At 47.1% G+C, this 13930-nt stretch overlaps 6 protein-coding genes across 6 annotated transcripts; all 6 read right to left on the bottom strand.

Annotated features, from left to right (window-relative positions):
• Positions 1-101: 101 nt before the first annotated feature.
• On the bottom strand, positions 102-1443 carry N7478_002695 (putative MFS monocarboxylate transporter; the record flags this gene model as incomplete). Its single annotated transcript, XM_056918909.1, has 2 exons — positions 102-1222; positions 1272-1443. The coding sequence occupies 2 exons, from the start codon at positions 1441-1443 to the stop codon at positions 102-104; spliced, it is 1293 nt and encodes a 430-aa protein (XP_056782067.1).
• A 305-nt stretch (positions 1444-1748) lies between these two features.
• N7478_002694 (GMC family oxidoreductase) lies at positions 1749-3797 on the bottom strand (the record flags this gene model as incomplete). The annotated part of the gene is made up of 5 exons (XM_056918908.1): positions 1749-1792; positions 1843-2344; positions 2402-3287; positions 3348-3377; positions 3433-3797. The coding sequence occupies 5 exons, from the start codon at positions 3795-3797 to the stop codon at positions 1749-1751; spliced, it is 1827 nt and encodes a 608-aa protein (XP_056782066.1).
• A 1438-nt stretch (positions 3798-5235) lies between these two features.
• Positions 5236-6378, bottom strand: N7478_002693 (uncharacterized protein; the record flags this gene model as incomplete). Its single annotated transcript, XM_056918907.1, has 1 exon — positions 5236-6378. One exon carries the CDS (start codon positions 6376-6378, stop codon positions 5236-5238), a length of 1143 nt encoding a protein of 380 aa, XP_056782065.1.
• A 1911-nt stretch (positions 6379-8289) lies between these two features.
• N7478_002692 (allantoate permease family MFS transporter) lies at positions 8290-10211 on the bottom strand (the record flags this gene model as incomplete). Its single annotated transcript, XM_056918906.1, has 6 exons — positions 8290-8522; positions 8603-8951; positions 9027-9446; positions 9512-9717; positions 9787-9882; positions 9959-10211. 6 exons carry the CDS (start codon positions 10209-10211, stop codon positions 8290-8292), a joined length of 1557 nt encoding a protein of 518 aa, XP_056782064.1.
• A 1610-nt stretch (positions 10212-11821) lies between these two features.
• pyrG (orotidine-5'-phosphate decarboxylase pyrG) lies at positions 11822-12729 on the bottom strand (the record flags this gene model as incomplete). Its single annotated transcript, XM_056918905.1, has 2 exons — positions 11822-12501; positions 12573-12729. The coding sequence occupies 2 exons, from the start codon at positions 12727-12729 to the stop codon at positions 11822-11824; spliced, it is 837 nt and encodes a 278-aa protein (XP_056782063.1).
• Positions 12730-13091: 362 nt separating this feature from the next.
• Positions 13092-13665, bottom strand: N7478_002690 (MAPEG family protein; the record flags this gene model as incomplete). Its single annotated transcript, XM_056918904.1, has 3 exons — positions 13092-13379; positions 13440-13575; positions 13634-13665. 3 exons carry the CDS (start codon positions 13663-13665, stop codon positions 13092-13094), a joined length of 456 nt encoding a protein of 151 aa, XP_056782062.1.
• Positions 13666-13930: the final 265 nt, after the last annotated feature.

Raw genomic sequence — 13930 nt, 5'->3', positions numbered from 1 at the left:
AATCTCTATACACTTTTTTATCGTTCATGCAATTTTTCACATTATAAAGCCCAGCCCAACCCAGTCCAGCCCAGACTCTACGATTTTCCAGGGTTAGACTATTACACCTTGACCTTCCACTTCCAGTTCCAATCTAACAGAGCCCACCGTGACAAGACAACACCAGTCAACCCAACCATCAGAACAGCGGAATAGAATCCAACCAATATCTGGGGCGTCGTGGATTGCAAAAGCTCACCACCAATCGGCACAGTCAACAAAACTCCAAATGCAGCGACGGAATAAAGTGTACCATAAAATCGACCATACTCCTCCGTCTTACACAGTTGACCCGCACACACCGGCGCCAGCGAAATCCAACCTCCTGATCCGAATCCGAAAATCGCAACGACGGCATAAAGCGTAGCTTCGTCCTGGGACCCAAACGGAATCCATACGGCAGCCATCATAATTAAAGTTAAAGCCGCCATCAACAAGAGAATATTAAACCGACCAATCTGATCAGCCATGAACCCGGGTAAAATTCTACCCAGAAGACTCATGCTATTGAGCACTGTAAGTGAATAGAATTGCACATCGACATTTAAACCAGCATATCGGACATATGTTGGTAATAGTGCCGCACAGCCGAAGATAATGAATTCAAATGCGAACAACGCCACCGCCAAAAAGACAAGTCGGGGCGCTTTGAATGCGCGGAAATCGATCGTTGCTCTGCTCTGTCTACCGGTTGGAAGTCGGCCTTTCACAAGAATTATCCCACCAGCATAGCACCCTAGTGCTATGAAGGCGATGATTCGAATAGACCATGTCCATCCGTATTTTCCGAACAGTGTACGTAGGAGTAGAGGGATGATTGCGCCGCCGGCAGACGAGCCTGACATGCAGAGGCCTGATGCGAGAGCTCGCCGTCTATAGAACCAGTGACTTAATACGGAGATGGCAACAGTTGTCAAGATAGCGGAGGATATTCCGCTTAAGACTCCAAGACAAAGCATGAAGTGCCAGTACTGTGTACACTGCGCGAGGAGTAGATAGGAAGCCACGCTAGCGAGTGATCCACAGATTAATAGCATGCGCGGACCATAGCGATCAAATAATGGTCCAACTTGTACACCTAGGAATAGCGTTAGGAAGCAGAGGACAGCTGTAATCCAGCCGACATCGCCGACGCTGTAGTTGGATAGTTGATGGGTGCTGATATAGTCTTGTATAGTTCCGACTGTAAAACTGTTAGATGAGATCCACTGATCAATTAGAGGTATCCATACTGGCTGTTTGAAATCCAAATGAGGGAAACATTATCAAGCTTGAGCCTAAGAGAGAGGTCCATGCTTCACGGCCACCTTCTGGAAATGCAAGACTGACGGTTGTATCCGGGTTCTCTGGACCAACGTCGAGATTGTCAAGCTCATGGCCTTCGGGCCTTGTAGTCCGCCGCATTTCGAAGTTATTCAATTATGTATCTGTGAAGTTTGAATTGAATTACCTGACTGGGTTTTCTGGCGTCGTATTAAACACGCTTGGTGGGTATGTCATTGAAGGGCGTGCCAGTGGGAGATGTCATCTTGGCAGGGTTTGGCACCGGAAGTAGCCGAAACCATGGTTTATTTTCTAAAAAGATTTATACGAGAAATTTGAAAACCAAATCTAGCAACTTCAACTGTGAATGGCATAGTTGATGGAAACATGCTATTAAGTTCTGTCAAGCTGAAGTATAGAGCAGAATATCTACATGAAAAAGTACATCATCCCTGAATAATGTCGTCCGCAATCTTTTCAGCAAGCATATCTGTTCATCTGTTAGGATTGATCACAACGTCGAGGGAATCAAATACTCACAAACAGTAGATTGGGGGTGACCAGGTGGCAAGAAAGGGAATGCACTAGCATCAACGACACGAAGACCATCCACTCCAAACACTCTGGCTTGTGAATCCACAACCGCCATATCGTCGTCAGATGTACCCATTTTACAGGTACAAGCCGCATGCCACAATGTCATAACATTATTCCTGATATATTCCAAGATTTCAGCATCGGACTTCACCTGAGTACCGGGGTAATACTCGTCACCGATAACCACAGGAGCCATGGCCTTGCTTTGGAATGCCTCGCGCATTCTCTTAACCATTGCAATCGCGATATCTTGATCAGCGGGGTCGTCGAGCCAGTTTGTATTGATTATTGGTAAATCCGAGGTATCTGCCGACTTGAGTGTAACGTTTCCTCTTGATGAAGGTGCGATTAAAACGCCTAGCATAGCAGCGTACTGGTACCCGTCCTTCGGCTGGTCCGTGAGGAGATTCGAGACGTTGCCAATGTGACCTGCGCCAGAAATGTACTAAAGAGTAATCATTAGTACACTTTTTCAGATATTTTCCTTATGAGAGTCAGATACTACTTCAGCTTCAGGCCAGTCGCCCGGAAATTTGGCTAGTTTATCCTGTGTGCTCTTCGACCATCCCGATCGCAGAGACTGAGGGATCTTCTCCCAAGCCAAGAAATCCGCAATTGGATTCGTCAATTGTCCATTTTTCGAAAGAACTCCACTCAACACCTGACCTGCGGCGTAGATCAAGTTTGTAGCGAACTCAGTCAATGTCTCAACCTGCACACGATATGAAGGCGCAATGAATGGGTGGTCCCACATATTTTGCCCAACGCCGGGTCGATCAGCGATGACTTCGATATCGTGCTCTTTCAAGAGATCAGATGGGCCGACGCCAGATACCATCAATAGCTGTGGCGATTGGAAGGCTCCAGCAGAGATAATCACTTCCTTCGACGAGGAAAGCGTTACATCGTTGCCCAGTGCCCCCTTCACCACAACGCCAGTCGCCTTTCGGTCTTTGTTAAAAACAACTCTCTTCGCGAGAGTATCGCTAAATGTCGTCAGGGATGGAGCCGTAATGGTGCTCAGATATGAAGCCTGGGAACTACTGCGGAGCTCGCTGCTCGGGTCAATTGTTGATGAGCAGTACTGAGCTCCCATTAAGGTGCCCAGATTGAAATCCTGTGCCTCTTTGATACCAACATCATTCAAACCGAGCTTCATCCAGGATGAAAAAGGCTGTGCGTAGTTGGGGTACGATACCTGCAACGGGCCTCCGTTCTTCATGTCGAATCCTTCGGTTTTATAGGCCGGCGTGGCGTTCTTCGCGCGTATATTCATGTTCGGCTCGGTAAATGTCGCGCTCTTCTTGTAAAATGGTAGCACATCATCGAATTTGTAGCTACTATCATTGACTGCCGTCGCCCATTGTTCCATTGATTCAATTGTAGGACTATAGTGACCAAAACATTAGCTTCATCCAAGTCAACAATCTCATCTCGAGATGACATACCGTTGATAGATCATAAAATTCAACGCAGACCTAATAACGAATCAGTTAATTTGATTCATTCTTTTCCAGTCTCCAGTCCACTTACGATCCGCCTAAACATTTCCCACGCGCATAATGTATCGATCGCTCATTTGCTCCGGGCTGTCCACTAACTATGAACCCCCAATCCTCAGCTGATGAAGTACTAGGATCCGATCCAACCGGAAGAACATCGGCCGCAGGAACAGCAGCCAGAGATTCAACCTCGTAGTACCCTCCAGCTTCGACAAGAGCAACCTTGAACGACTTCTGAGCTAGTCGCGTGGCGATGACACTACCTCCTGTCCCACCACCGACAACTACATAGTCGAATGTGGCATCGCCGATGGGGCCTCCTCTTTTCACGATGGGTTCTGCTGAAACATATGCCGTTTGGAGGGCTAGTAACGCGACAGACGCGCTGAACAGCATTTTTGTCTTCTCTGTCGGTGAAAGGGTGGAAATTGATTAGATCGATCGGGGGGAAAGAAGCAGCTGGGATCAGGCCATTAATATTATATTAATATTAACAGTAGGGCACCTAGAACAATTAACGGTAACCCGCCGTTAAGGATCCAAAAACCCGTTTATTGTTCTCATGCTTGCAAATGGAGCGATTTTTTTAAATAATTGGATTTTTCTCTTTCTCTTTTCTTTTTTTCTTTTTTCTTCCCCTTGCGTGGCATTCCGATTATGTACAGTGGAATGTACAAAGCTCCAAGCTCGGAAACCAACCGAGGTGATGATCGACATGGACCGAACTGAAGAATCGGTTCTCCCGCAACTCTATCCTATTTCGAAGCTCTGAAACAGACTGTTGTAACGGGTTTTGTCTATTTATTTTAGGATCTAATTTTCAGCTGCTATTTCTGAATACTTTATTTTTCAGATTGTGAGGAACAGGTATATTGTTCCCCGAATCTCAAGTTCGGGTCTGAACGTCCGTGGGTCCATGAATAGGAACAGGAACAGGAACCGGTTTTCTATCGATCGCAAGTGCGGAACGTCACTTTCTATATATAAAAGATAATCTCGCGTACATAGGTCATGCACATCGTGTGGATTTGCCGAGGAACTGTCCATACATGGGTTCCTTCAATTCTTCACCTGAGCCAATTACTGCACTAAGTAATGTAGCTAATCTGACGAACCAAGATTAGATATTGCTCCGGATCCACAGGTGGAACGGCTGTTCCATGGCGCTTCCCTAGATGCAGGGGCAGCTTAGGATTCATGTGTCTTGACCCATATCCGAGGAACTCTGTGCACATGTGGGAATCATATGCTGCATAATTTGGCCATCGGAAGGAAGTATAAGTAGCCTAGAAAAAGAACAAAAATCATCGCTAGGGTATGTGCTTTCACTTGCGCGATTTCACGTGGTTCCAAGTAAGTGTGGAGCCAGCTCTGGAGTCAGCTCGTGGCTAGTATGCGCTTATAGCTGCTAAGTCCCGGGGTCTTTTGCTACGTAGCAAGGGTAATATAAATGAATAATATGTTTCTCAATTTTGTCATCTGGAAAATCCAATAAAGCCGCGTATTTACAGCATAATTAATAAACGGGTATCTCCGGCTTGAGTGTGTATGCAAGAGTGCACAAACCGATTAAAGGGTATAGGGGTAACTGAGTCGGTAGTGGTGCTCATCAAGAGACTCGACATATAATCGCCAACAAGAAGGGGATTCAAGCATAGGAATTCAATCAAGGCTGCGTTAAGCCATGCAATGCAATGCAAAAAGCAGAGTGGTCGTCAATGTATAATCATAGTAGAGTCGTGTTTATGTTTGCGTGTGCTGTGAGCAAGAGAACCCGACCACCCACAACAATTGACAGTAGAAATATAAACTGCGATTAAAAGGTATGAGCTTCTCAGTGGAGAGTAGTCTTAGATCGACGACCTGTCCAGAGGCGTCGAGGGCAACCATCTTGTGAAAGAGGCCTGTCTGATATATCTACCAGTTGAACTTGGGGTTTATCCTTTGGACTTAAACCCAGATCATATTCTTCTTCATCGGGAAGGTCCATACGGAATCGTCGCACGCTGCCTTCACGGCTGGTTTTGCCTTCTTCAAAGAAAGGAACGCGCGAGTCTTTAGCCTGACACCAGCGTGGAGCTACACGGCGCCAAAGACCGCGCATTCCACGACTGGCGCGATCGATCTTTTCATATTCTTGTCGTCGGGTAGAGGGAGAGGTCCATTCCATTACCGTCGCCGGGACGTTGATGGAGGACGCAGAGGGACTATGGACATGGCTGGATGTGGTGGGGAGGGTATTGGAGCGTTCTCTTGTGTTTAGAAATGGAGGTGTAGTTATAGAGCTTATAGAGGCGCGGGGTTCGTATTCGAGTCGGCGGCTAGATGAGGAGGATGCGATGGGCGATGGTGGTACTGAGCTACCTATCTCGGAGGAGGCACGGCCTTCTCGTCGCGAGCGATGGGCTGTTGATGTTGTCCGCTGCAGAGATAATGTTGGGCGGGACTCGTCTGTTGGCAGTGGGTCTTGAAACAGACGACAGGATTCTCGATGTAAAGCTAGTAGTGAATCTTGCTTTTCTTGTTGAAGTGCGCGTGCAGGTACGGATACAATGCTAGCAGTGGTAACCGGTCGCCGCGATGAATGTAAAGAGCTATGGCGACTTGGAGGACGGCCCGTTGATCGAACAGTGCTTCGGGAGGCCGAACGAGAGTGATGAATGGAGTTTGCTGAGGATGTTGGGCGAGACGCTTCTCGAGGCCGATGTGTAGTATTTGTAGTATTTGTTGGGGAATCTGGGGCCCTGAAGGACTTTGAGCGGGGCGGATCGATCCGCTTTACTCTTGGGGTATCCATATCCAACGAGGATGGTTTTGTCAAGTTGGGAGTCGAACATCCCTCTGTGATTTCTGTAATCTCTGTAATGGCCAGTTCAGAGGGGAGTTTGGCAACTAGATCTAAACCCAGATGCGCAACTGCGAGTTCAGCAGATGCGACCATGTGAAGGTTGCCACCACCACATGTGACGGACGCCATTGCTTTTTAACCTCAGGACTATGTCCACGGGTGACGCCGATCAGTAAGTTCCGGTGATAATGATGCGGGCTCTGATACCAGTCAGAGGGATGATCCCATGGTGTATATGTATGTATACGAGAGGTGGCGAAGGGTAGTAGACGCCGCCCAAAAATAGAGATGAAACGGGTATATACAAAGAACTTGAAGAAGGGAATGCAGAGAAGATGCACAGAAGATAATTGTAGTGTAAAGAAGAGCCCAAAGCAAATGAAACACAAACTGCTACATCCCACTTTCCCCCGTGTTTCTTAAGTTCTTTCCTCCCCGACTTTATTTACGCCCACACCGCTCCCTCTCTCTTTCAACCAAAAAAAAAATGAACCACACCAAGTGGGGATCTCTACTGTACACTACTGTACCTTCTGTACCTTCTGAGCGAGTACAAATGTACCTTTGCTCCACTTCTCACCAGGCACGGTCTGGATCGTCATGGGTAGAGACCCAACGCCCCTGCAGATTGGTCACTGCAGGGGGGAAAATAGAAGAAGGTCAGTTTGATCGTCCCCCTCAGCGTCTATTGGATTATGGAATGCCGGTTTTCGCCGTGCCATGAAAGGAAAGACGATCCATTTCCGTTAGAGCAGGCGCTGGACCTGCAGGTCAGACCTCCAAATCATCGTGGGAAATGGTCAGAACCCTAATCAAGTGGTCTTGGCTTAACCTTGGCTTGACGCCTTAGTGCATTTCGGCCCCCGCTTCAAAACAACTGCCCCACGAAAGGAGGGGGAAAAAGAGACACAGAGAGCACTTGAGAAGAGGAGAAGAAATGGAATCAGCAGATTGAAGACAGCAAAGATTGGTCGGTTTCTAAACAAAGTCCGGGATTTGTATAGAGTTTCCTGACTTCCCCTCCATCACCATCATCAGTTCCAAGGTAGATGACATGACCAGGGTCCGTGATCGGCCATAATGTCCAGACAAACTCTCAGGGTCTTTTTTTCTCTCGCGTGGAACGGAATACGCAGTAAGGATCTAGTTCGCATTTCTTTCTCTGCCTAGTGCCGCTGTGCATTAGCACTTACAGCAGAGTACATGAAGCTAGCCGGAATTCTAAGTTTATCATCCTTAGCTCCATTTGTTTCGGTGTTTGTAGCCACTGCCACCATGTGTTGATAGGTGGAGGCTTGGATCCTGCGGAGTTCCAAAAGGGCGCTTCGACCACAGGTACAAAGATGACGGCTTGGGTAGACCCCACTATAGATTATAATTGCCCACCGGTCTTTTTCCCGTACTCAAGCAACAGGCTAGACTTGACCGGCTCAATCATATTCGAGGCTTGTTATACTGTCGGTGAAGGGGAGAATCCGCGCTAATAGCTAGTAGAGACCTATTTAGGGGTTTTAAGACAAATACACATACACAACAATCATGATGCAATATGAGTTCGAAGGTTGCTCATAGGGATTTTTGTATTGCTCCACACGTCATTGTGGGAATCGGAAAATTTCAAAAGCATGGAAAATATTCCCCTAAACTTGGTAATTTGATTCACTTCAATGTTTAAACTAAATGCGATCGGCGTAACGAGGACGGGATAATAGATACTTCGCAGTGACTTCGCATCTACTTCGGACGCTTTATACCATACCGATCCAATTGGAAGCACAATAAATTCGTCACTCATAATAAGAGAGAAGTGAGGAGAGGAGAAGTATTTATAATGCCATCTCCACATAGTCTAAAACTATCCTAATTCTACATTATTGAACTTTGAGCTTTGAAATAATCGTAATCATTCGTGGTGGGTTCCAGTCCGGCTAGTACATACTCACAGTCCACACACATACATCAATGCCGACTCAACAACCACATAATGTCTGGAGATGGGATATACAAAGTCTTCTCGCACATATACATCAAATCATAATATCAAACAGAATAAACAAAATCCATATTTTCCCGGTCGGTCAAATCCAAAAACGCTTGGTTCTGCAGTCTCACATAGCCCGGTTGGGATGTGATCTCTGCCTTGCGCTTGTTCTCCTTGACATACCACCAGTTGACAAACAACATGATACAGATACAGACAGCAAGGCAGACGATAATGACAATCTCGGCGGGCACGTATCGAGGTGCATCTTGTGGACGGAAGGTTTGGGGACCTAAAATGGTAACTTGTTAGACCATAGGTTCTCTTCTTCTGTTTTCTTCTCAATCTCATAATGGGAAATTCATCACTTACCAATAATATTACCAGCGCAGTACCCGATAAGATACAAGGCTGCTACTGTGGTCTTTTTGGTGTATCCAGCCACGTTCGACGAGATCATAGCGAGCAGCGCCACAAAAGCTGTGGGACTCGCTTGGGTCATGTAGTATCCAATCAACCGACCGACGTTATTGGATTCAGGGAGAGCCACAATGAGAATAATGCCAATGAGCGCAGAGAAAAGGCCGCCTAAACTGCATAAAAGTCGTTGGCCTGTCCAACGGCCCATGTACCCATTCAATACAAGTGCGATCACTTCCACGGCACCACCTGGAACACCCAGAATCAAGCTCTGCTCATTTGTGTATCCAAAGCTAGTGATCTATACGTTTCATATCATTGTTAGCATCAATGACGAGCTATGTGTCACGGGGGTATCAGTAAAGAAAGTACATACCAGCTGACTGAAGAAGTTCGTAATTCCACCATTGGGAATATCAGCAATAAGTGCGTAGAAAAAGAACGCCCATGTCATTGGGTCCAAGAGCGCTTCTTTAACTTGATACATTTTGAAATGCTTATTTCCAATTCCCTGCTGGTTCACCTGCACTCGAGCGACCGCTAATATCCGATCTTCCTTACTTAGCCATCGTGCATTCAATTGGCTGTCGGGGACAATCCATAGAAAAACAACTCCTAGTACAATGGTTAACAGGCCGGTGACTAGGAAGATGATTTTCCAAGGCTCAATCGATGATCCGTGTTTAGCAGTGCCGACTGCAATTCCGTATGCGACGACGCCGCCTAGGATTTGACCAACACCATTGAAACTGAACCAGATATTGACACGGCTTCCTTGTTCATCTTTCGTATACCACTGCAAGGAGGGAGATACATTAGCTCTTGGCTCGAATGAAGCATAAGATGCCTTTGGACACGAACCTGAGATGTGAGCAGCGCAAAGCCCGGTGTTACGGCAGCTTCGAATACACCGAGGAAAAGACGAATTGCTATCGCCCCTGAGTAGTTGCCTACGGCGGCGAAACAGCTCAAAATGATACCCCACATTAAGATGCAGGCGCCAGAGTATTTTCCTAGAGGCAACCGCTGCAGCAGGCGGTTGGTTGGGTACTCCCATGCGAGATAGCCTAGATAGAAGCGTTAGTCGATGAGTTCTCTTTGCAATCAACCCAATGCAGCGAGATAGGCATGGTTACCGAAATAGAATAAACTTGATAGCCATTGATAATCGTCTTTAACAAGATTCAAGTCTGTCTTGATACCCATGACACTTGCATAGGATAATGTGGTCTCTATATCATGATCTCACTTAGCACATGCCGATATGATGTAACCATGCATCTGGGGGAAACCCGATCTCCCACATACTGTCCAAATAATTCATCCCGTAAATACAGCACATAATTGGCATCATATGCCAATCAATAGTTCTCAGCAGTCGCCGATTTGTGGATTCATCCAACTCAATCGCTTCTCCCTGAAGCTCATCGAGAGCTTTCATCGCCTCATCCGCATCATGGGTATGTTTCTCCAATGTAGGATCAATATGTTTCCCGACACCTATGCTCTTCTCCACATCAACTGCGGACGAGGCGCCGAATGCCTTCTCTCCATCGGCCATAATTCGATATGTGAGAGGAAGCTACCCTCGAAAACTTAACAAAACAGGGATAGGTATGTAGTGTTGTTAAAAGAAAGAAGTTTGAAAAGAGACCGAAAACAGTTGAAGGAAATATTTCACGTCCCACGGTTCCCCCTCATCGATGTAAGGGATTCCTGCGGATAGATAAAGTCATCGACTCCGCATTTTGCCATGGAATCCTGGACGGAGCTGCTGACTAGTGCCAATCAACCTACCCCATCTACCTAGTGCTAGAGCGGAATATTGGGCCGTGGCGGCGTTATCTTTTCTCTTGGGAGACTTTCTCCTCCTTGCCTACATCCTCCTATCAAGCTGTGTTATCTTGTGGGTCTACCCCAAGATAAGCACCCGGTTATCTGGGGTAACCGTGCGATTGCTCTATGAAGCTACTCATTGGCTGTGGCGAGAGGGGTTGTGAGGAGAGATCGGCAATCAGAACGAGAAAGAGACACGCACTTCACGTCCGAGCTTCATGGTTATGGTGTCAGGGGAGGAAAAAGGACTGGGGAAGCTTGAGTGGATGGGTTTGCCGAGCGCCATTCCGGTAAATGACGGAATGGTCTTGAACAGCAAGCCAAGATGAGGAGATACGAAGGTTATTTTCATATCTCGGTTTGCAGATTTGGCTCCGAGTGTAACTATCCGACGGTTGCAGGGATTCTTTATCTTTTGGAGTAGTTGTGATAGTACTTTATCGATCGGAATTGTGTTTCAAGTTGTTATGTGCTCCTCCTCTGTTTTCCTACTATGCTAGGCCTAACCCGATCATTTACCGTGAGAAGCTACAAGTTTCTAGCATATGGATAGTAGCCCCAGTCTGTGGTGAATGGATTAAACGCTTTTCACCTGACACTGTGCCTCCGAAGTTTAACTCGGATCTATGTCGAATTATGAACTATGCGTGGAACATTGGCTCAATTATCAGTTCGAGGGGACGGGATATTCCATACAAGGTAAATTTATAGTACAGCATTGGAGAGACTAGAAATGGATATAATGTAGTATATCAAAGGGAAGAAAGAAACATGACCAGTTCGATGAATCGTCCTCTTGATGCACATCACTTTCTCTTCGTCCAAGAAACAAATTCTCCTTGTGAATAGCTGTTGAAGGCCTGTTTATGGGATCGTATAAAGATTATCCGCTGTCTCTAGCCTCCCTGATCGCAAAGAATTGCTCAACGAGATGTTTATCTGCGTCTAGTGCTTCTTTGGCCAGAGTCGTAGATAATAAGACTAGCTAGGTTTATCAGGGTTCACGCTTTATCTTGAGTTATCTTGATGCTATCGCGGGTTGGGGTTCCGCGAATTTTCCAGTGTGAAAGATTTCATGATTCTATAATTCTGGCGCTTTATCGTATATCTTATCGATGATACCATGCAATGTAAAAATTGAAGCTCCAATCTATGTGGCGTGATTGTCTGTTTGCGTTGCTCCACGAGGCTACAGTGGCCTTTTTAAATGGTTAACGACGAAAGGAATTGACATCTGCGCGGAAGTCCTCCGAGACAACGGAATCGCAAGCGCTATGGCATGCATCTGTCAAGTTTAGGTTTAGAATGTTATTTATTTGTTTACATAAGGTATCTTTATTGGCTAGCGCCACCAATACGAGCCAGATAGGCTTCCCAGCCCTGTTGCTGGTATTGCTTGGCAGCCTCAACAGGATCCGCGGCCGCGTAGATACCACGCCCCGCAATGATAAAGTCCGCACCACGACCAATAGCCGACTGCGGTGTTTGATACTGTTGGCCCAGCTTGTCTCCCTTGGAAGACAGGTTGATGCCGGTTGTGAAGACAACAAAGTCCTCGTTATCAGCGGCGTTGACGGAGGAGGGAACGTCGTCCAATGACCGGGTTGAAACGAAGCCCAGAACAAAGCTCTGGTACTTTCGCGCGTAGTCTACTGAGGCAGATGTGTAGGCGCCAGTTGCGAGAGATCCCTTGGAGGTCATCTCTGCGAGAATCAGAAGACCGCGCTCTGGGCCGTGGGGGAAGTCATCGGCCTGGGCGGTTTGAGCCAGAGCCTCGACGATACCCTCGCCAGGTAGAACGGCGCAGTTGATGATGTGTGCCCATTCGGAGATCTTCAGGGTACCGCCGTGGTACTGCTTCTGGACGGTGTTGCCGATATCGATGAACTTGCGGTCTTCGAAGATGAGGAAGTTGTGCTTCTCGGCAAGGGCGTTCAAGCCATCGATGGTCTCGGAGCTGAAATCGGAGAGAATGTCGATATGAGTCTTGATCACGGCGATGTGGGGACCGAGACCTGGAGATCCGATGGTCGCATTAGTGATATGCTCAGTGGTGGAAGTAGGAAAAGGTTTGTTCTTCACTAACGGTCGGCTAGGTCGAGAAGCTCCTTGGTGGTGGTGACATCGGCAGAAACCGTCACGTTACTCTTCTTGGCTTCAGCAACCTCGAAGAGCTTCCGAGCGAGGGGATTGGGGTGGCTGGTCGCGCGAGTAGCATAAGGCAGTTGTGACTTGGACGACATGGTGGGCGATGGAGGGGGTTGGCGGGGTAAGTTATTGGAGTGGAAAATGTGGAAACCAAAGTCGTGAAATTGAAGTAAACTAGGAAAAGGACAAAGATTCGTTTTCCCGTGAAAGAATGGCCGATTTAGTCCCAATCAACTCACTCGTGAACCGATCAACCCAAGATGACAAAAGTTCCGTCAACTTTCATATGAAACTTTTCTTCAACGACTACGCCACAGTGGAGCTAAGTACCCGCCACATCCCCGGAAAAGTAATTGTGGCTCAGTTTTCTACCATCCCAATGCTTGTGTTTGAATAAATTCCCAATTGTTTTGAATTCACATAATAACATTACAGTACAGAGTTGAGAAGGTCCAATTTAGTAGGAGATGAGGTGACGAGCAACACCAAACACAGTCAATCCCCAAAGGGCACCCTGGGCCAGCCAGAAGAAACCGCCCATCATACGGCCCTTACCTTGAGGCTTGCCCGAGTACACGTATCCGTAGAGGAACAAGGAGCGGAAAACAACCCAGAGACCACTGATACCAGCAGCCAATTCAGGGTACTTCAGACCAGCAACGAGAGTGAAGAGCATGGTTTGAGAAGCATTCTCCAAGAAATTTGTGTGAGCACGCTGGGCGCAGTTGAACTTCTCAGCTTTGGCCTGTAAAATGATTGTTAGCAAGATTCAGAGTATATGCTCAGAGGCCTCGGATTAGCATACGTTTTCCTTGCATTGCTCAATGCTTGCATATGAGTGTGGGTAAGGCACCTTGGCCTCTTTGCGGAGCCCACCGGTGACGAAACCGTGAATGAAGCCCAGGACAGGGATTGCGCCGAGGGCAACACCAATGACGGCGCTGAACGGATATGTCAGTAACAAGGCCATTGAGATAAAGACTGGGCGTGGTTACTTACCCGTAGTTTTCAGGGAGAGTGATGGTAGTCATTTTGATAGATATTGAAAAAAAAATTGAGTATGTTGAGGCAAAATGAACCCTTGGAATGGAGCTCTTTTATAGCTCTAATGCCATAGGGTGTGGGGGTGACGGAATGGACCCGGTATTGTCGACTCCCGACGCCCCGAGCTCCGAGCGGGACAACCTATTCATCCGTCCCGTACGAAGCTTTCCCCTGACGCATTGTCAATGTTTCTAAATCATTCGATTGGTTTCAATCTCTAGGTCTACGACCGGGAAATGCTGTGGACCTTTG

Source organism: Penicillium angulare (assembly GCF_028827245.1).
Source record: "Penicillium angulare strain IBT 27051 chromosome Unknown utg000003l_segment0_segment0, whole genome shotgun sequence".
Lineage (NCBI taxonomy): Eukaryota > Fungi > Ascomycota > Eurotiomycetes > Eurotiales > Aspergillaceae > Penicillium > Penicillium angulare.
The sequence above is the reverse complement of the archived record's forward strand: the minus strand, read 5'-3'. Positions and strand labels throughout refer to the sequence as shown.